The sequence below is a fragment of the Bufo gargarizans genome, chromosome 4 (assembly GCF_014858855.1).
Source record: "Bufo gargarizans isolate SCDJY-AF-19 chromosome 4, ASM1485885v1, whole genome shotgun sequence".
Lineage (NCBI taxonomy): Eukaryota > Metazoa > Chordata > Amphibia > Anura > Bufonidae > Bufo > Bufo gargarizans.
Window position 1 is genome coordinate 124,755,586 of NC_058083.1, and position 21,614 is coordinate 124,777,199.

Here is a 21,614-nt window from a genome sequence, read left to right on the forward strand (position 1 = left end):
ACTTTTGGTCTGTACTGTATGTCACAGAAACCCACAGAATATGGACACTAGATTAGGCCCAAATTATTCGAATTTGCCCTAAAGAAACAGTTTTCGGATGGTGTACTGTATATGTCACGAATGTGTATTAAACGCACCCTATAGACAATAAATGTGGCACTGATTATTTGAATTTACGCAGTCTGCGGATGATGTACAGTATGTCACTAATGGGTATTAAAGAAAAATATCTTGCTGCTGTCAAACATACACACAGTAGTCCTTAAAAGGACTTTGGGGTCTTTGAAAAGCTTTTGGTAGTAAAAACAGCAAATTTCTCTACCTGCACGATCAGTCCCTCCTTCAGCACGGATGTCCCTGAGACTGATCAATTTAGCGCAGGTAAAAATATATTGCTGCTCTAAAACACACACACGCACACAGTAGTCCTTAAAAGGACTTTTGGGTTTTCAAAAAGCTTTCTCAGAATAATAACTGAATTTCGCTCCTTACACTACCTTTCCCTTCCTAAGCTCTGCTCTCCCTGACTATGACTGATCCGAGCACGTGTCATCGGGTGCTATATAGCCAACATGGCTACTGGCATTACAGTGATGGCAGTACTTACCTGCATGTTTATTGGCTGCTTAGCAGCTGCAAAACGTGCGGGTAGGAGACTCGAGCATGGTGCTCGAGCACATGTGGTACTCGGCCGAATACCGCCATGTGTCGAGCATGCTCTCTCATCACTAGTGTATATCTAATGACAGATCATGTGACAGTTTGCACACAGGTGACATAATTTTACTAATTATGTGACTTCTGAAGATAATTGGCTGCACTAGAGCTTTTTATGGGCTTCCTAACAAAGGGGGTGAATACATATGCACATGACAATTTTCTGTTTTCTATTTCTAAACAATAGTTTTATTTATATATTTTTCTCATTTCACTTCACCGACTTTAGACTATTGTGTTCTGATCCATCACATAAAATTCAGATTAACACAACATTGAACTTAAGGCTGTAATGTAACAAAATATGAAAAAAGTCAAGGGGGGGGGGCGAATACTTTTTCAAGGCACTGTAGCTATATTAAGGCTTGCATTTTTGGGTGGGACAAGTTGTACTTTCTAATGGCACTATTTAATATTACATACGATATAGTGGGAAGCTGGAATAAAATTCCAAAACCGGGTAGAATTGGGGGAAAAAGATGCAACAGTTTGAGGGGATTCATTTTTATGGCGTTCCCTGACCTGTTATTTTCATTCTCAGCATCGTTATGATGACAGAGGTATCACATTTATATAGCTTTTCTTGTGTTTTAAAGGGATTCTGTCACCTCTTTTTACCCTACAGAGATGGGGATGTGCACGGCTAGATCGCCGCTAGCATGTCCGCAATATACCTGTCCCATATCTCTGAGTGGTTTTATATATATGTAAATGAGCCTGGTAAGGAGCCAAAGGGGCTGTGCTAACCGTTCTGGAGCCCAGCCACGCCCCCCCTGTGAAGGAGCCCAGCCACGCCCCCCCTGTGAAGGAGCCCAGCCACGCCCCCCCTGTGAAGGAGCCCAGCCACGCCCCCCCCTGTGAAGGAGCCCAGCCACGCCCCCCCTGTGAAGGAGCCCAGCCACGCCCCCCCCTGTGAAGGAGCCCAGCCACGCCCCCCCTGTGAAGGAGCCCAGCCACGCCCCCCCTGTGAAGGAGCCCAGCCACGCCCCCCTGTGAAGGAGCCCAGCCACGCCCCCCCTGTGAAGGAGCCCAGCCACGCCCCCCCTGTGAAGGAGCCCAGCCACGCCCCCCCTGTGAAGGAGCCCAGCCACGCCCCCCCTGTGAAGGAGCCCAGCCACGCCCCCCCTGTGAAGGAGCCCAGCCACGCCTCCCCTGTGAAGGAGCCCAGCCACGCCCCCCCTGTGAAGGAGCCCAGCCACGCCCCCCCTGTGAAGGAGCCCAGCCACGCCCCCCCTGTGAAGGAGCCCAGCCACGCCCCCCCTGTGAAGGAGCCCAGCCACGCCTCCCCTGTGAAGGAGCCCAGCCACGCCTCCCCTGTGAAGGAGCCCAGCCACGCCTCCCCTGTGAAGGAGCCCAGCCACGCCTCCCCTGTGAAGGAGCCCAGCCACGCCCCCCTGTGAAGGAGCCCAGCCACGCCCCCCCTGTGAAGGAGCCCAGCCACGCCCCCCCTGTGAAGGAGCCCAGCCACGCCCCCCTGTGAAGGAGCCCAGCCACGCCCCCCTGTGAAGGAGCCCAGCCACGCCTCCCCTGTGAAGGAGCCCAGCCACGCCCCCCCTGTGAAGGAGCCCAGCCACGCCTCCCCTGTGAAGGAGCCCAGCCACGCCTCCCCTGTGAAGGAGCCCAGCCACGCCTCCCCTGTGAAGGAGCCCAGCCACGCCTCCCCTGTGAAGGAGCCCAGCCACGCCTCCCCTGTGAAGGAGCCCAGCCACGCCTCCCCTGTGAAGGAGCCCAGCCACGCCTCCCCTGTGAAGGAGCCCAGCCACGCCTCCCCTGTGAAGGAGCCCAGCCACGCCTCCCCTGTGAAGGAGCCCAGCCACGCCTCCCCTGTGAAGGAGCCCAGCCACGCCTCCCCTGTGAAGGAGCCCAGCCACGCCTCCCCTGTGAAGGAGCCCAGCCACGCCTCCCCTGTGAAGGAGCCCAGCCACGCTCCCCTGTGAAGGAGCCCAGCCACACACCCCCTGTGAAGGAGCCTAGCCACGCCCCCCCTGTGAAGGAGACCAGCACCGCCTGTATCCAGGAATCTCCTCCTTGCTCACGAAGTTAGATCGCCGTAATCTCGCTGTGCTAGTTCACCCTCATCATTGCTTCATTTCCCAGCCATCTGGAGAAATCTCCACTTTAATGAGGAAACCATTTATTTTTGTTCTTGGTGGCATTACTGCCCAGCACACCACTTTTTATAGCGTAGGCAGCCATTTATTTTACACATTTATATAAAGCTGCTATATTCAGCAGTGCTTTATGGACATTAACCACTTCAACCCCGCTAGCTAAAACCCCCTTCATGACCAGGCCACTTTTTACACTTCTGCACTACACTACTTTCACCGTTTATCGCTCGGTCATGCAACTTACCACCCAAATGAATTTTACCTCCTTTTCTTCTCACTAATAGAGCTTTCATTTAGTGGTATTTTATTGCTGCTGACTTTTACTTTTCTGTTAGTAATCGAAATTTAACGATTTTTTTGCAAAAAAATGACATTTTTCACTTTCAGCTGTAAAATTTTGCAAAAAAAACGACATCCATATATATATTTTTCGCTAAATTTATAGTTCTACATGTCTTTGATAAAAAAAAAATGTTTGGGCAAAAAAAAAAATGGTTTGGGTAAAAGTTATAGCGTTTACAAACTATGGTACAAAAATGTGAATTTCCGCTTTTTGAAGCAGCTCTGACTTTCTGAGCACCTGTCATGTTTCCTGAGGTTCTACAATGCCCAAACAGTAGAAAAACCCCACAAATGACCCCATTTCGGAAAGTAGACACCCTAAGGTATTCGCTGATGGGCATAGTGAGTTCATAGAACTTTTTATTTTTTGTCACAAGTTAGCGGAAAATGATGATTATTTTTATTTATTTTTTCTTACAAATTTTTTTCTTACAAAGTCTCATATTCCACTAACTTGCGACAAAAAATAAAAAATTCTAGGAACTCGCCTTGCCCCTCACGGAATACCTTGGGGTGTCTTCTTTCCAAAATGGGGTAGTTATACTGCCCTGGCAATTTAGGGGCCCAAATGTGTGAGAAGTAGTTTGCAATCAAAATCTGTAAAAAATGACCGGTGAAATCCGAAAGGTGCACTTTGGAATGTGTGCCCCTTTGCCCACCTAGGCTGCAAAAAAGTGTGACACATCTGGTATCGCCGTACTCAGGAGAAGTTGGGGAATGTGTTTTGGGGTGTCATTTTACATATACCCATGCTGGGTGAGATAAATATCTTGGCAAAAGACAACTTTTCCAATTTTTTTATACAAAGTTGGCATTTGACCAAGATATTTCTCTCACCCAGCATGGGTATATGTAAAATGACACCCCAAAACACATTCCCCAACTTCTCCTGAGTACGGCGATACCAGATGTGTCACACTTTTTTGCAGCCTAGATGCGCAAAGGTGCCCAAATTCCTTTTAGGAGGGCATTTTTAGACATTTGGATCCCAGACTTCTTCTCACGCTTTAGGGCCCCTAAAAAGCCAGGGCAGTATAAATACCCCACATGTGACCCCACTTTGGAAAGAAGACACCCCAAGGTATTCAATGAGGGGCCTGGCGAGTTCATAGAAATTTTTTATTTTTTTTGGCATAAGTTAGCGGAAATTCTCACTTTCCGCTAACTTAGGACAACAATTTAAATCTTTCATGGACTCAATATGCCCCTCAGCAAATACCTTGGGGTGTCTTCTTTCCAAAATGGGGTCAGTTGTGGGGTGTTTGTACTGCCCTGGCATTTGAGGGTCTCCGCAATCATTACATGTATGGCCAGCATTAGGAGTTTCTGCTATTCTCCTTATATTGAGCATACAGGTAATGAGATTTTTTTTTCCGTTCAGCCTCTGGGCTGAAAGAAAAAAATGAATGGCACAGATTTCTTCATTCGCATCGATCAATGTGGATGAAAAAATCTCTGCCAAAAAAAAAAAAAGGAGGGGAAAGGCGTCTGCCAGGACATAGGAGCTCCGCCCAACATCCATACCCACTTAGCTCGTATGCCCTGGCAAACCAGATTTCTCCATTCACATCAATCGATGTGGATGAATAAATCATTGCCGGGATTTATTTTTTTTTTACATACAAAGTGTTTGCCAAAGCATAGGAACGCCGCCTCCTCCTCAGCTCGTATGCCTTGGCAAACGTATCTGTTACTGCAGAGGAGAAATCTCGTCTTGCAGCGCCGCATACACCGACTTGCGTGTAATCTGACAGCAGCGCAATGCTTCTGTCAGAATGCACATCAGTGCTGCAGCTAGTCGATCGGTTGGTCCACCTGGAAGGTTAAAAAAAAAATAATTAGAAAACCAGGCCGCAACGCAATAATTTTATTAACTTTGGAACAGAATATATAAACTTTAACTTTTTTAACTGAACATTAACCTTTTTGCTTACTTTTTTTTTACCTTTATAGAACATTAACCTTTTTTTACCTTTATAGAACAAACCTCTCCTTCCCCATGGGTCAATGTGCAAAGCGCAAATCGCCCAAAGATGTGGCGAAGTGCGTTATGCACTTTGTCCCAGGTGAAAGGAGAGGTTTGCAGCAGCTGTGTGAGTGAATGGGCCCTAATAGCCCTGTGTGCCTGTCCTGGTGAGATGATCCCTATGCTAGTGTACCTGTGAGTGGTACTTCCGGAAACACTCTCCAAAGCATAGGGCAGGATGGTCAGGACAGTCAGGACAGAAATAGCGGGTGTCACGCCTTATTCCACTCCTGCTACAGACACGACATCTTTTTCGGGGTGACGGTTGGGTTGAGGTACCAGGAACGACATTGGGGAAATGTCGCTCGTGTAGACGGCTAACTACACTGGTGGATGGGGCCACGGAACCTCCTGGGTACAGGAGGTTCTCGATGATCTCTTCCTGAAATTTGTGGAAGGATCCAGTTCTCCCAGCCTTACTGTAGAGAACAAAACTATTATACAGAGCCAATTGAATTAAATATACAGACACCTTCTTATACCAGCGTCTGGTTCTGCGGGAAACTAAATACGGAGACAACATCTGGTCATTGAAGTCCACCCCTCCCATGTGAAGGTTATAGTCGTGGACTGAGAGGGGCTTTTCAATGACACGGGTTGCTCGCTCAATTTGTATTGTCGTGTCTGCGTGAATGGAGGAGAGCATGTAAACATCACGCTTGTCTCTCCATTTCACCGCGAGCAGTTCTTCGTTACACAGTGCGGCCCTCTGCCCCCTTGCAAGACGGGTGCTAACGAGCTGTTGGGAGAGGCCCGCGCGACTAGTTCGCCCGGTACCACAGGCGCCAATCCGTTCTAGAAACAAATGCCTAAAGAGGGCCACACTTGTGTAAAAATTGTCAGCATAAAGATGGTACCCCTTGCCGAATAAGGGTGACACCAAGTCCCAAACTGTCTTCCCACTGCTCCCCAGGTAGTCAGGGCAACCGACCGGCTCCAGGGTCTGATCTTTTCCCTCATAGATCCGAAATTTGTGGGTATAGCCTATGGCCCTTTCACAGAGCTTATACAATTTGACCCCATACCGGGCGCGCTTGCTTGGGATGTATTGTTTGAAGCCAAGGCGCCCGGTAAAATGTATCAGGGACTCGTCTACGCAGATGTTTTGCTCTGGGGTATACAAATCTGCAAATTTCAGGTTGAAATTGTCTATGAGGGGCTGAATTTTGTGGAGCCGGTCAAAAGCAGGGTGGCCTCTGGGACGGGAGGTGCTGTTATCACTAAAGTGCAGGAAACGCAGGATGGCCTCAAAACGTGCCCTGGACATAGCAGCAGAGAACATGGGCATGTGATGAATTGGGTTCGTGGACCAATATGACCGCAATTCATGCTTTTTAGTTAGACCCATGTTGAGGAGGAGGCCCAGAAAAGTTTTAATTTCGGAAACTTGGACTGGTTTCCACCGGAAAGGCTGGGCATAATAGCTTCCTGGGTTGGCGGTTATAAATTGTGTGGCATACCTGTTTGTTTAGGCCACAACTATGTCTAAGAGCTCCGCAGTCAAGAACAGCTCAAAAAATCCCAGGGCCGAACCGATCTGAGCTGTCTCAACCCGAACTCCAGACTGGGCAGTGAAAGGGAAAACTACAGGTGCGGCTGAAGTTGGGGACTGCCAGCACCTCTGGGATTCTAGGGGCTCTACTGGCACGTCTTTGCGGTGGCTGCGACGGGGTCACTACTGCTCGTGCCACCGTACCAGCTTCAACTGCCCTTCTGGTGCTCGCCACTTCACCAGGTTGTACGGCAGTGCTGGTACTAGGTCCAGGGAGGGCTGGGCTGCTGGTGTATGCCTCACCACGTAATCCGACAGCACCAGCCCCACTCTGCTGCTCTTGAAGCGGATCCTGCGCAACCTGTGGTCTAGCGACACGGGGCCGGGTACGCCTGGTGCTATCAGGGACCTCAGCCTCCTCGTCCGAACTTTGGGTCAGAGAGCCACTGCTTTCTACAGGTTCGTATTCTGACCCGCTAGATTCATCAGATGAGGGTTCCCATTCCTCATCCGACTGGGTCAGAAGCCTGTAGGCCTCTTCAGAAGAATACCCCCTGTTTGACATGTGGGCAACAAAATTTAGGGGTATTCCCTGAGACTACCCAAGAAAAAAAAGCAAGCCTGTCTTACAAAGGGGAGGCTAGCGAAGTACCGGAGGCCGCTGCGGTTGATAAAAAATATCAAAACTGATTGTGCAGCGATCAAAAAAAAAATTTTTTTTGTCACTGCGGTGGGGCGGGTGTGGGCGAACGCACGTGTGGGCGACCGATCAGGCCTGATCGGGCAAACACTGCGTTTTGGGTGGAGGGAGAACTAAAGTGACACTAATACAATTATAGATCTGATCACTTCCAGATACTATAAAAGTACAAATGCTGATTAGCGATACGCTAATCAGCGAATCAGTGACTGCGGTGCGGTGGGCTGGGTGCTAACTGATCCCTAAACTACCTAACCAAGGGGCCTAAACTATACCTAAAACCTAACGGTCAATACCAGTGGAAAAAAAATGTGACAGTTTGCACTGATCACTTTTTTCCTTTCACTAATTGGGGTTCAGGGGGGTGATCAGGGGCTATAGTGTAGTGTTTGGTGTACTCACTGTGAAGCCTGCTCCTCTGCTGGATCCAACCGACGAAAAGAACCAGCAGAGGAGCAGGCAGCCATATAACAGATCATATTTACTAATATGATCTGCTATCTGGCGCTCTGATTGGATTTTTAAAAAATCATCAGCTTGCCAGCCGCGATCATTGGCTGGCAAGCTGATGACGAATTACTCCTCGACGAAATGCCGGCCCGAACTGCGCATGCGCGGGCCGGCATAGCGCGTCATCTCGCGTCTCGCGAGATGACGCCTATATGCGTCAGTCTGCGCAGCGATGCCGCCTCCGGACCGCACATCTGCGTTAGGCGGTCCGGAGGCGGTTAAATAGAAAATGGATTGGAGAAGGGCACTCGCTATATGGGAATATACAGAAATTTAATAAACTCCACTTGGAGGAATACAGGAATTAAATCAATAAAATGACACACAATAATAAAACAATTGTAATGGCACAACAATAAAACCAATTAGGATAAAACAGCAAAAACTGCCTAGAATAGCCAACCTGCTAACTAGACTATAATAACCATATATCCCATAGGTTCACACTTGTAGGGTATTGGAAGTCCCTCATACGCTGCACAAGCCTGCTACGTCCACAGAACTATATAAATCAATTATATTTCATTGATGAAAGTCCAGTACGGCAACAAACGCGTTTCAGGGTATACACTGTGCCGGCATACATACATAATTCCTCTGGGTAGCCATCTTATATGCTTCTGGCATATGTAAAAAAAAAACTGAACTCTCATCTTCCTGAAGCCTGGGTCACCTATGATATAGATGGACACTTTTATTACCACTACTCTGTAAGGCCAGCTATAAAAGGTCATAAAGGCTATACCAGGCCCAGCTCATCCTGTCCTATAAGATAAGATCAGCTCGCTGTCAAGCCTGGCTGGAGCGTGACTTCATTAATTTCCAGGTCTGGTTTGAGGAGAGCTAATAGCCCTTAATTAGCTCTGGGCATAAAACCAGTCCACTTTCATATTTCATTTATGAATCAACTTATGCCCTTTCTGACACCAGATCCAGGCTCTACAGAGTATTGTGGTTAATTGGGTATCAAATATGAGTAGAGGATGTGATTCCGTAGCTGACCTATGGGTGGTAGAAGAACTACAGGTCCCAGCATTACCGTGTGTGGTCTCATTCTGTAGGTAAATAAATAAGGATTGCAAATATGTATTCTGTATAAAAATATGCCGATGTATCAAGGAGATACGGGCTTAAGTATAATCCTCATTGTAGGAACTGAACTTTGATGGGGTCATAAAACACTTGGGGGCCAATCCCTAGGCTTCCCAGTCACTCTGCTGCCATTGGCTGACAGGAGTAAGTCTCCTGCCCATGGGAGAGTTCATAAAAATCTGTGCACAAGGACAGAGGAGAGAGACCCAAGTGTGAACCTACGGGCTATATACCAGATGTGGATATATATGGTTATTATAGTCTAGTTAGCAGGTTGGCTATTCTAGGCAGTTTATGCTGTTTTATCCTAATTGGTTTTATTGTTGTGCCATTACAATTGTTTTATTATTTTGTGTCAGTTTATTGATTGAATTCCTGTATTCCTCCAAGTGGAGTTTAATAAATTCCCGTATATTCCCATATAGCGAGTGCCCTTCTCCAATCCATTTTCTATTCAGTTTTTTAGGACGGGCGAGTCCATTGAAGTGTGCACCCATTTTATTGTGTTCAACTGATGAGCCACCGAATATACAGCTTTACAGACAGTATCACCAAGCTGTAATAAAAAATATATATTATGTAGTATGAGACTAGGAGAGAGACCAGAGACGAACGAACCAGGTGGGACGCTTAACACTGAGAACCACGTGAATAAATACCGTGAGTAAAAATCCAAAGGATTGAATACTGGGACTGCAGGATAATCGACATTCACCTGTGAGTAACAACTTGGTGTCCGATTGGATACTTTATTGAATATTTATATCGGACAATTCCGAATATTTGAAAAGGTGCCTTGCATGGATTCTGCTTGTTATATTGCACACAAGAAAGGAATGCCAATACTATTATAAGGAATAGACTGATACTTTTGGCTTGCGATATTTTTTTGCACATTCAGGGCGTATGGTCCCCTTCTTTTTTGGACTTTTTAAATTTTTATTGAAGTTTTAGATTCTAGGTATTTTTAGGGACTGATTTTGTCTCCGCTGCAGCGATTGTTATTTTAATATTGTATTGTGATGTTGTACTTTAAAGGGAACCTGTCACCGGGATTTGGGGTATAGAGCTGAGGACATGGGTTGCTAGATGGCCGCTAGCACATCCGCAATACCCAGTCCTCATAGCTCTGTGTGCTTTTATTGTGTAAAAAAACGGATTTGATACATCTGCAAATGAACCTGAGATGAGTCCTCTATGTGAGATGAGTCAGGGACAGGACTCATCTCAGGTTAATTTGCATATGTATCAAATCGTTTTTTTTTTACACAATAAAAGCACACAGAGCTATGGGGACTGGGTATTGCGGATGTGCTAGCGGCCATCTAGCAACCTATGTCCTCAGCTCTATACCCAAAATCCCGGTGACAGGTTCCCTTTAATATATTTTGCCAATTAAATATTGTGTAACAACACTATTACTATTGCTCTATTCCCATGCGAGGGAGTGCCAGTCTCATACTACATAATATATATTTTTTATTACGCCTTTGTTGATTTGAGTGAATCAATTTGACACTAGAGCACCCAATCCAGAATTGTAAGTGGTTTGTCTATACTATATTATCCCCAATGGACCTCACTCTCTTAGGTCCCTATCAGTACGTCTTTGGAGTGAGTGGTCATCCATAACAACCAATCATATATCACTTTTCATTTCTGGAAAATGAAAGCAGCAGTCTGATTGGCTGTGACTGTCACTGTACAGGAGGACTGGGTTTCTGCTGACCCTATCATACTAGTGAGGCACTGTGGACGTGAAACGTGACCCCGCACAAGGTGCCACACACGTGACCTAGCGTACACTTGACAGCTCCGCTTGTAAACACTGGTCCGCAGCGTCTATCCCGTCTCTGCGCGCTTCTTATTGGATAACGTGACACGCCTGCGTTTTAATTGGCTTTCGTGATATTTGCTGAGCGTTCATTGGCTAGTATCGAGGAACAGGAAGTACCTAATGTGGGGGTGTAAACGCCATGCGCCGTAAGGACTTTGTCATGTGAGAGGGTTAGGTGACCTGCTAACACCTGCGGGTTAGGAGCGGCCGTGGGATGCACCAGCAGTGAGATATCTACATCCCGTGCCCTGTGGTGATAAAGATTAGAAATTTAAAAAATAATAAAAGCTAACTCTATAGGAGGTGCTATCGGCGAGGCCTTGGTTACTTTTGGGATTGCGGCTTCCAATGTCACATGACCCTGTGATGTCAGACGGCCCTTACGGCGCATGGAGGATTAGACCCTACGGTTGCCGTGTGGAGGGCGGGAAAACTGTGTGAGATTCTAGTTCGCGCTGTTACCAGGCTCTGGCACTATGTCGTGGAGGTTCATGAGGTAATGTGGTGCTCTGTGTGGTTAGAGGCCATATAGGTAGGTACCGTTAGTAGCCCTGGACCGCATACAGGCCGTTCTGTGTGGCCATAAGTATGCTTATAAGGTAATCAATGGAATTCCTCCTCTGGTGACAACCTATAACCTCCCAGCCATGACATCACCTACCTGTGTACATGCAGGTCATGTGACTGATGTACGTGATGTCATCAGGGATGGGGACACAACAGGTGAGGGGACCTACTAAAAGGAATGACAGAGTGGAAAAACAAAAAAGTATTGTGATACTCGATACCACACAAAAAAATAAAACCCAAAGTAAGCCGTGTGCATTACGCATTTTATGGTATGTCTGTCCCATAATAGAACAGTCCGATCCTATTTTTTGGGGGACAAGTGACAAAAAAATGACGATTTGCATGGTTTTTATTGAGCTCTATCAGGTTGACTAGGATCTCACACTCTCCCTGCTGCCCTGTGCTTTGTGCACACAGCAGCAGGGAGCTGACTATGGCAGCCAGGGCTTCTGTAGCGTCCTGGCTGCCATGGTAACTGATCGGAGCCCCAGGATTACACTGCTGGGGCTCCGATCAGAAGCTGCCACTGCACCACCAATGAGGAGGGGAGGGGGCCCTGTGGCCACTGCCACCAATGACTTTAATACTGGGGGGGCGCACTGTGCCACCAATGTTTATAGTACTGGGGAAGGGGGGGGCACACTGTGCCAGCAATGAAGAGGGGGGAGAGGGGAACCTGTGGCCAATGCCACCAATGACTTTAATGCTCAGGAGGGCACACTGAGCAACCAATGAAGATAAGTAACCTTTTAATACAAATACAGGAGGCGGGTGCCAGCCGAACTGCCACGGATCGCAGCGCCCTGTTGTAGAGGTTGGGTGCCGGCTATGTGATTCTTCGGCTGGCACCCGCCTCCTTTATTTGTATTAATGGGTGAGTTATCATTGGCGCAGTGGCCAAGGCCCCTCCATCCCTCTCTCTTCTTATTGGCGGCGGCACGGGGGGAATAATAGAGGAATTGCATAAGGCTACTTTCACACTTGCGTTCGGGGTTCCGCTTGTGAGTTCTGTTTGAAGGCTCTCACAGGTGGCCCCGAACGGATCCGTACAGCTCCAATGCATTCTGAGTGGATGCGGATCCGCTCAGAATGCATCAGTATGGCTCCGCTTGGCCTCCATTGCGCTCAGCAGGCGTACACCCGAACGCAGCTTGCAGCGTTCGTGTGTCCGCCTGGCCCTGTGGAGCCAAACGGATCTGTCCAGACTTACAATGCAAGTCAATGGGGACGGATCCGTTTGAATTTGACACAATATGGTGCAATTTCAAACGGATCCGTCCCCCATTGACTTTCAATGTAAAGTCTGGACGGATCCGTCTGACTAACTTTCAGACTTAGAATTTTTTCTGAAATATAATGCAGATGGATCCGTTCTGAACGGATACCATCATCTGCATTATAGGAGCGGATCCGTCTGTGCAGACACCAGACGGATCCGCTCTGAATGCAAGTGTGAAAGTAGCCTAAGCTAGAGTCGTAAGAATTACATGGCAGAAGTGACAGGTTCTCTTTAGAGGATAATGGCCACTTATCACTAGTGCAGAAGATGAACGTCTGATCACTGGGGCCACAACCATCATGACGTTTACAGGATATGCTCTAAGTGTCCAGCAGGTTCAGGACCTCCTCTGTGACCCACATCTATCTCAGGAATGGCTCCCCGTTCTCCTGCTTAAAGCTGCGCTAACACAATGGAGAGGACTCCTGTCCGCATGCGCAGCAGTCCTGAGAATGTATTTTAGCGCAGCTTGTATGCTGACAGCGGGAAAAGGGGGGCAGTATAAAAATAAAAAATAGCGATCCTGCAGTACTACTCATGTGCTTCTACAGACAACGGTCCAAGATCATGGTGACCGATTCCCTTTAAAGGCTTTTTCTGGGACTTTGATATTATTGGCTTATCCCCAGAATATCAGGCTGGTTACTGCTCCTGGCATAGCCATCCATGACTGAGTGATGCATCCCCTTTGTTGTTTACTGGACACGGTGCCGTTGTTTTTGTAGTGGTTGTGGCTGGTACTGCAGCCCACTGTGTCACAATACAGGGCACAGCTGCTGCTTAGGCTACGTTCACAATGTGCTTTTTTTTTTTTTTTTTAACAGTCCTCACAAGACCATTTTAAGAACAATGGTAGTCTATGGGGTTATTCACATAGATGCCACTGACCGACAGGCACCGTACATTTGGAGGGGACCGTTTTTAACGTCTGTTTCTCAGAAAGGCATCAGTGAAAAAAGCCTCTATTAAAAACGGACTGTTTTGCCGTTTTTAACAGACTTCTCTTAAAGGTAGCTTTAGAGCTCCATGGCCCCTTCGGTCAGCCGATCTTTGGGGATGGATATCCACAGATCTGATGTTCCTGGTGAGTTCTAATGATCAACATCAAAGTCTGGAAAAACCGACTAAAACCCAATAAATATTGGTCAAAATGTTAAAGAGTTTATCGAACCCACCCAATGCCCGGACCCCTTGTATACATTATACGTACTGGCACCCACGTTGCTCCGGACCTGTGCACGGCCAGCGCTGCATCTCGTCACTCGGAAGAAAACATCTAGCAACAGGGAAAGCAGCCAATAGCAATTTGTCACAGGGGCGAGCCTCCCTAGTGTCGCTCGCAATGCAGCGGTGGCCGTGCAGGTATCTGGAGCGATGTGGGTGTCAGGAAGCAGGTAAGTATGATGTATACGAGGGGCCAAGGCATTGGGGGGTCATTATAGGGGTTGGATAACCCTTTAAAAGGGTTGTCCAGTCTTTAAGGATAGGCCATCATTTAGCTGATTGGTGGGGGTCCAACACTCAGCGATCCACTCGATCAGCTTTTTGGGTGTAGCTCAGTCTTTGGAAGTCGGCCCCAGAACTACACAGCTCCTTTACCCTTGTTGGGGGAGTGTGTTACCGCAGCACGGCTCCCACCACATTGCTGCAGTAATGACCTCCACTACATGAGTAGTGGCGAATGAGCTCCACCCGGACAGCTGTAGACTCGGGTGCATGGTGTCGGACCCCCATGGTTCGGCTAGTTATGGCCTATGCTATCACTTAGGGCAGGACGACCACTTTATCTCTCTTCTTGTTATCTCACCAGGGGCTCTTCTTGGAAATTCTTGCAGTCTCCACAGTATAACCGTAGTGGCAGCCGTGGGACGTACACTCCTCCGAACATATTTTTCGATGAAGTACAGGACAATGTGTCTTCATTGGATGACTCTGCATCCGGAGAGGAAGATCTGGATTCTCTTGTTTTCTTTGGAATGATGAGAGGGAATGTGGTCGGACTACGTTACTATGCAGGGGTGGTATGTATTATATGCAATGTTTATTTGACCCCTTAATGCAAAATGGCGCCCACGTCATATGGGCTGTATAATACAGCTGACACCCACCGGCAATGACTGGGATCAGAGAGAACTCAGATCCTGATCATTTAACCCCTCAGATGCCGCAGTATCTGAGCAATTATACAGTGAGTCCACACTGTTCCCTGATTGGACCTCCCAAGGCGAAATTGTAGTGTCCTGATTAGTAGCTATGGCAGCCAGGGCCTTGTGGAGGCTCTCAAGCCTGCCATCGATTTTTAACTGCCTGATGAGCCCTGCCTTCGGCAGGGTTTAAAGGGGTTATCCCACAAGTTTCAGGCCTGTGAAGCCCATGCTATATTATATATACAGCGCAGACTTTAGCCAGCTGCCCAAACTATTGAGCAGCTGAATGATGGGGGGGCCCCCCCGCAGTGAAAGATTTCCAGGCCTTGCGGAGTGAAGAAGAAAGGGGGTTTCTCTCTCATCACAATGACTGCTGCCTCTATCCGTCCCAGTGATTGTGATGATCACCAGGAGGCTGCTGCTGCTGGGTGTAACTAAACCTAGCAGTGGCAGTTGGCGCTGCACATGGGCCGCTTGACATGCAGCCCTTGTAAAGTCTTTCACACATTGCTGCAGCATTTATTGGTATCATGTCCTGCAGATGTTAAGAACGCTGAACTGCCATGTTTCTAAAATGATGCTTCACGTCGCTTTCTGCAGGTGAACAATAATGAGATGGTGGCGCTACAGCGAGAGCCCAGCAATCCGTATGACAGGAACGCGGTAAAAGTGAATAATGTCAACGGGGAACAAGTTGGTCATATCAGGAAAGAACTTGCTGCAGCTCTGGCACCGATTATGGACCAGAAGTTAGTTAGAATTGAAGGGTAAGCAGGAGTTTTACAGGAGACACTGTCTTTTTCTGGAATCACGGGGCTCCAGCTCTTTTTATTGTTCTGTATGCTGTAACTTTGTAAAAAGAAAAAAAAAGTGAATGCATTGTGTAATATGTGAATCCAGTAATTCCATCCCATGAGCAAGTGTTTGAAAACAATATATAGGAAATCTTTGGCACTAACTGGTTAAAATGACATCTGCTGATTGCTGGGTTTTCTGTTATTCTGTATATTGTCAGCATGCATTAATGTCATAAAAAGAGAAATGTAAGCAGATGAAGTATTCACCTATGTGTGCTGCTAAAAGCAGGTTTAGGCTACTTTCACACTAGCGTTCGGCTGTCCGCTCGTGAGCTCCGTTTGAAGGGGCTCACGAGCGGACCCGAACGCTTCCGTCCAGCCCTGATGCAGTCTGAATGGATGCGGATCCGCTCAGACTGCATCAGTCTGGCGGCGTTCAGCCTCCGCTCCGCTCGCCTCCGCACGGACAGGCGGACAGCTGAACGCTGCTTGCAGCGTTCAGCTGTCCGCCTGGCCGTGCGGAGGCGTGCGGATCCGTCCAGACTTACAATGTAAGTCAATGGGAACGGATCCGTTTGAAGATGCCACAATATGGCTCAATCTTCAAGCGGATCCGTCCCCCATTGACTTTACATTGAAAGTCTGGACGGATCCGTCCGAGGCTATTTTCACACTTAGCTTTTATATGCCAAAATAATGCAGACGGATCCGTTCTGAACGGAGCCTCCGTCTGCATTATTATGATCGGATCCGTTCAGAACGGATCCGATCGAACGCTAGTGTGAAAGTAGCCATAGTTAAGTATTCTCCAACCAGTAACCCATGGTGTAAGTCCCGCGTTGGGCATCCCGGGCTGTTCCTACCTATGGTAAAGGGGATTGACGCCTCGCGCGTTCTGGCAGTAGGGTCCTGATGGGTCATTATACATTATACTTTTACATTTATCCCTCAATCTTACCTGCTGATTTGTTGTCCATCAATATATTGCCCTAAAGCAAACCTGATGTACACTGATCTTTCCCTCTGTGTGCGATTAGTCTATAGAAGAATACAGAAAGCATAAAAAATTATATATACAGTACAGACCAAAAGTTTGGACACACCTTCTCATTCAAAGAGTTTTCTTTATTTTCATGACTATGAAAATTGTAGATTCACACTGAAGGCATCAAAACTATGAATGAACACATGTGGAATTATATACATAACAAAAAAGTGTAAAACAACTGAAAATATGTCATATTCTAGGTTCTTCAAAGTAGCCACCTTTTGCTTTGATTGCTGCTTTGCACACTCTTGGCATTCTCTTGATGACCTTCAAGAGGTAGTCACCTGAAATGGTCTTCCAACAGTCTTGAAGGAGTTCCCAGAGATGCTTAGCACTTGTTGGCCCTTTTGCCTTCACTCTGCGGTCTAGCTCGCCCCCAAACCATCTCGATTGGCTTCAGGTCCGGTGACTGTGGAGGCCAGGTCATCTGGCGCAGCACCCCATCACTCTCCTTCATGGTCAAATAGCCCTTACACAGCCTGGAGGTGTCATTGGGGTCAATGATGGTCCAACTAAACGCAAACCGGATGGAATAGCATGCCGCTGCAAGATGATGTGGTAGCCATGCTGGTTCAGTATGCCTTCAATTTTGAATAAATCCCCAACAGTGTCACCAGCAAAGCACCCCCACACCATCACACCTCCTCCTCCATGCTTCACGGTGGGAACCAGGCATGTAGAGTCCATCCGTTCACCTTTTCTGCTTCGCACAAAGACACGGTGGTTGGAACCAAAGATCTCAAATTTGGACTTGGATAAGTACAACGGCTCTCGTGCAATCTCCCCCTCCCCCCGTACTAACTGTGTGACGCGGGGAGTGCATGCTTTTTTGGGGCTTGTCTGTGGGTCAGGGTGGGCCTGCTGGGTTGAGGGGGAGGAGGGATTCCTTCTTGGGGCTGTGGCTATATGCAGCGCCTTTTCCCGTTTTTGCTGAGGGTTTTTTAACCCCTTCATCCCTTGCGGTGGATGCCATTTTTGTATCCGGGGTCCGCCTTTTTCATATTTCCTGCTCGCTACTGGGGGGGTGGAGCCTATGGCATCTGCTCCGGCGCTTCCGCTTTGCCTCAGCGCTTCTCTACTCCTGGCTGCTCCTCACAGGTCACGGTAGGACTGTAGCGTTCTGCAAAGCTTTTGGAGACCCTGACTCCGGGATTGTCGCCATCATGCCTAGACCTGGGGCTCCCCAAAAATCTAAAGCGGCAACTCAGGTCCCACTGGGATCCTGTAAGGTATGCTGCCTGCCACTATCTGTTTCAGGATCCTGTGATGATCCTTCCCTTGCCTCAGGACAGGATCATCCTCCTCCTTCCCCTCTACCAATCCAGCCCAGTCCCTCCACCGCCCCTTCGGAGCCCTGCTGGGCCTCTGCCATATCTAGGGTGGCCGCAGACTTGGCCCAAGTCTCGCGCACGCGGCCATGGCCTTTATGGAACGCATGGCGGCCACTGATCCTGTGGTTAGCACCGCTCCACCTCCCGGTGCCCCCCACAGAGGACGATCGACCGTTAAGAGGCAGCGTACGCAGCAGCATCCCTCCTCAGATGACTCTGCTTCGTGTTCATTCTCTTTCCTCGCAGGGACTACAGGTCTGAAGGGGAAAGGTCTGGCTCGGACGGGGACACTGAGCCGGAACCCCCGCCGGTCGCCAGATTGGCTAAGAACACGGCAATACTGGTCCTGGACGGGTCCTCCTTACAGGACTCCGTTGACAGGCGTCTGGACTCTCTTTCCAAAGCCATTTTCACTCTGGCGGGCACAAGCCTGCGGCCCGCGTTCGCCTCGGCTTGGGTAGCCAGAGCACTTTCGGTGTGGTTGCAGCGCCATAATCGGGACCTCGCGGAGCAGGATGCCTCTGCGGACACCCTGAACTTCGTCCTCCAGATGTCCCAGGTGACAACATTCCTCTGTGAGGCCTCATTGGACGTGAGCACTCTCTTTGCACGCGTCTCGGCCCCCTCATCCTTCCTCCAAACGCTCCTTCACTAACCTTCCCTTTGCGGGTTCCAGGCTCTTCGATGCTAAGCTGGACGAGATTATCTCTGACTCTACGGGGGGCAAGAGCACACACCTGCCCCAATCTAGATCCAAGCGTGCCTTCAGAGCTCGCCCCTCTGGCTCTAGAAACCAGTCCTTTCGGCGCTTTTCCTCCTCCAGGTCTGCGACAGCCCCCCCCCCCCCCCCCCCCCGGCGGCTCTCAGGACTCCCGCAAGAAGCCTTCCTTTAAAGGGGTATTCTCATCTTAATGATCACTGTTAAATCTGTTAATGATTTGACCATGATCATTTTTCTAAATACATTTTATTGCCTAATTCCCACCCTTTTTTTTTAAATAAGTCCCCTCTTACCTGATGTTGTCTTTGGTCTCCCCTGGTTACGGCCACCTCTCCAGTCGGATCCCGCCGGGCAGCACTTGCGCAGAAGACTAAAGATTCTCTCCCGTCCGGGCCGCTTAATGTCCTGAACGTGCACGCCGCCGCGCATGCGCCATGATGACTTCTTCCTGGCCAGTATAGTACAGAGCCGCACGCGCATGCCGGCACTCAGGGAAGGAAAGTATGAAAAGGGAAGATGAGAATACCCCTTTAAGCCTCAGCCTTCCTGGCGCCCGCGGGCACAAGTCCAGGGGAGTTCTGCCCGCCCCGCGGCTCCCAAGCAGTCCTCCGCATGAAGGGGCGGGGCCACCGCCTGTGGTGGGGGTCCATCTGCTCTCCTTTCAGCAAGTCTGGAGAGATCACATTCCAGACGCCTGGGCCATGGAAATTGTAACTTCCGGGGACAAGATAGAATTTGCTTCCAGAACGTTTCTTTCCTTCTCGGGTCCTGGGGGGCCCGGCCCGGCCTCGGCCCTTTTACAAGCGGTCTCTTCCCTTCTCGTCCGGGGAGTAGTTGCCCCAGTTCCTCTGGAGGAACAGGGTGCAGGGTTCTACTCAAATCTCTTTGTAGTGTCAAAGAAGGAGGGATCAGTGCGTCCTGTCCTAGACCTGAAGCTATTAAACAAGTCTCTGCGGGTGCGGAGGTTCCGGATGGAATCCCTCCACTCCGTTATTGCTTCTCTTCTTCCAGGGGAGTTCCTCGCGTCGGTGGACATCCGGGACGCCTATCTGCATATCCCTATCGCAGAATCTCACCACAGATTTCTGCGCTTCGCCATTGGTGTTCGTCGCCCTTCCTTTTGGGCTGGTGACAGCCCCGTGGGTATTCACAAAGATCTTGGCGCCGCTCATGGCGCTTCTCCACACCAGGGGCATATCTCTGTTGCTCTACCTGGACGACATACTGATAAAGGCTCCCTCTCGTCCCCAGGCCGAAGACAGCGCCAGGATCACTATTCAGAGTCTGCAACAGTTCGGCTGGCTGATCAACTTCCCGAAGTCCTCTCTCCAACCTTCCCAGAGGGTGACCTACCTGGGGATGATTCTGGACACCACTGTAGCCCGGGTATTTCTGCCAAATTACAAGTTCTCACGGATACGGGAGTCGGTGTCTCGTCTTCTGCCTTCCCCGTGTATCTCCATCCGGGAGTGCATGCAGGTTCTGGGGCTTATGGTGGCATCCTTCGAGGCAGTCCCCTTTGCCCAGTTTCACACTCGGCCTCTGCAACAGGCAATCCTGTCCTTCTGGGAAAGGACATCGAGGGGTCTGGACTCTTAGATCCGCCTACCTCCTCGGGTTCGCATGGAACTCCCGTAGTGGCTAGTCCCCTCAGCATCTGACTTCGGGGAGATCCTTCCTCCCAATCTCCTGGACGGTCGTCACCACCGATGCCAGTCTCCTGGGTTGGGGTGGCGTTCTCCGGGCTTGGGCGGTTCAGGGTGTGTGGTCTGCAGTGTACATCTCAGGGGTCGAAAACTGGACGGCAGACTTTCTCAGCCGCGACAGGGTGGATCCGGGAGAGTGGTCTCTGCATCCGGACGTATTCGAGGACGTCTGTCGCCGTTTGGGCCGCCCGGACGTGGACTTGATGGCGTCCAGGCTCAACAACAAGGTTCCCACGTTCCTGGCTCGGGTTCCGGAGCCGTACGGGGTGGACGCTCTGGTGTCTCCGTGGCAAGACTTTGCACTCCTATATGTCTTCCCACCACTGCCTCTACTCCCAAAGGTTCTTCGCAGGGTCGTGGCAGAAGGAATCCCGACCATCCTCATCGCCCCCGATTGGCCTCGCCGTGCCTGGTTCTCGGAGGTCACTCAGATGCTGGCAGACGTTCCGTGGCCTCTTCCTCTCAGGGAGGACCTGCTGTCTCAAGGACCGCTCTTCCACTAGAATTTACAGCCACTTTGTTTAACGTCGTGAAGACCATGATAAAAGCCAGGAAACCAGATTCCTCCTGGATATACTATCGTACCTGGAAGGCCTTTTTTACCTTTTGAGAGAAGATAGGCGTTTTTCCCCTTCGTTTCTCCGTTCCGGTGGTCCTCTCCTTTCTCCAGTCGGGCCTTGAGATGGGAATGTCCCTGAGCTCTCTGAAGGGCAAGGTCTCCGCTCTGGCCATTCTCTTTCAGCGGTCTCTGGCTCTGCTCGGTCCGGTGCGGACCTTCCTACAGGGGGTGGCGCATTCGTTCCCTCCGTATGTCCCTCCCCTGCCCCCCTGGGATCTGAACCTGGTTCTGTCTTCTCTCCAGGTGGCTCCCTTTGAGGCCCTGAGGGACATTTCCCTGAGTCTTCTCACCTGGAAGGTGGTCTTTTTGGTAGCCATCAACTCTATCAGGAGGGTATCGGAGCTGACCTCCCTTTCCTCTAAGGAGCCCTTTTTGGTCTTCTACAAGGATAAGGTGGTACTGCACCCAGTCCCTTCTTTTTTGCCCAAGGTGGTCTCCGCCTTCCACCTTTAATGAGGATATAATTCTGCCCTCCTTTTGTCCCGCCCCGGAGCGCTCTCTCCATTCTCTGGATGTTGTCCGTGCTTTGTTGGTATACCTGTCGGTTACTGACCCATTTCGCCTCTCGG

The 21,614-nt window shown here is 49.4% G+C and overlaps 1 protein-coding gene across 1 annotated transcript in view; it reads left to right on the forward strand.

The window, feature by feature from the left end:
• The first annotated feature begins 11,053 nt into the window (after positions 1-11,053).
• The window catches only part of HLTF (helicase like transcription factor), a 109,676-nt gene continuing 99,115 nt past the window's right edge, over positions 11,054-21,614 (forward strand). Inside the window, exons 1-3 of the mRNA XM_044289801.1 lie at positions 11,054-11,323; positions 14,487-14,697; positions 15,424-15,590. Of these exons, the coding sequence (XP_044145736.1) occupies positions 11,304-11,323; positions 14,487-14,697; positions 15,424-15,590 (398 nt within the window). The 5' untranslated portion in view covers positions 11,054-11,303. The remainder of the gene's footprint in view (positions 11,324-14,486; positions 14,698-15,423; positions 15,591-21,614) is intronic.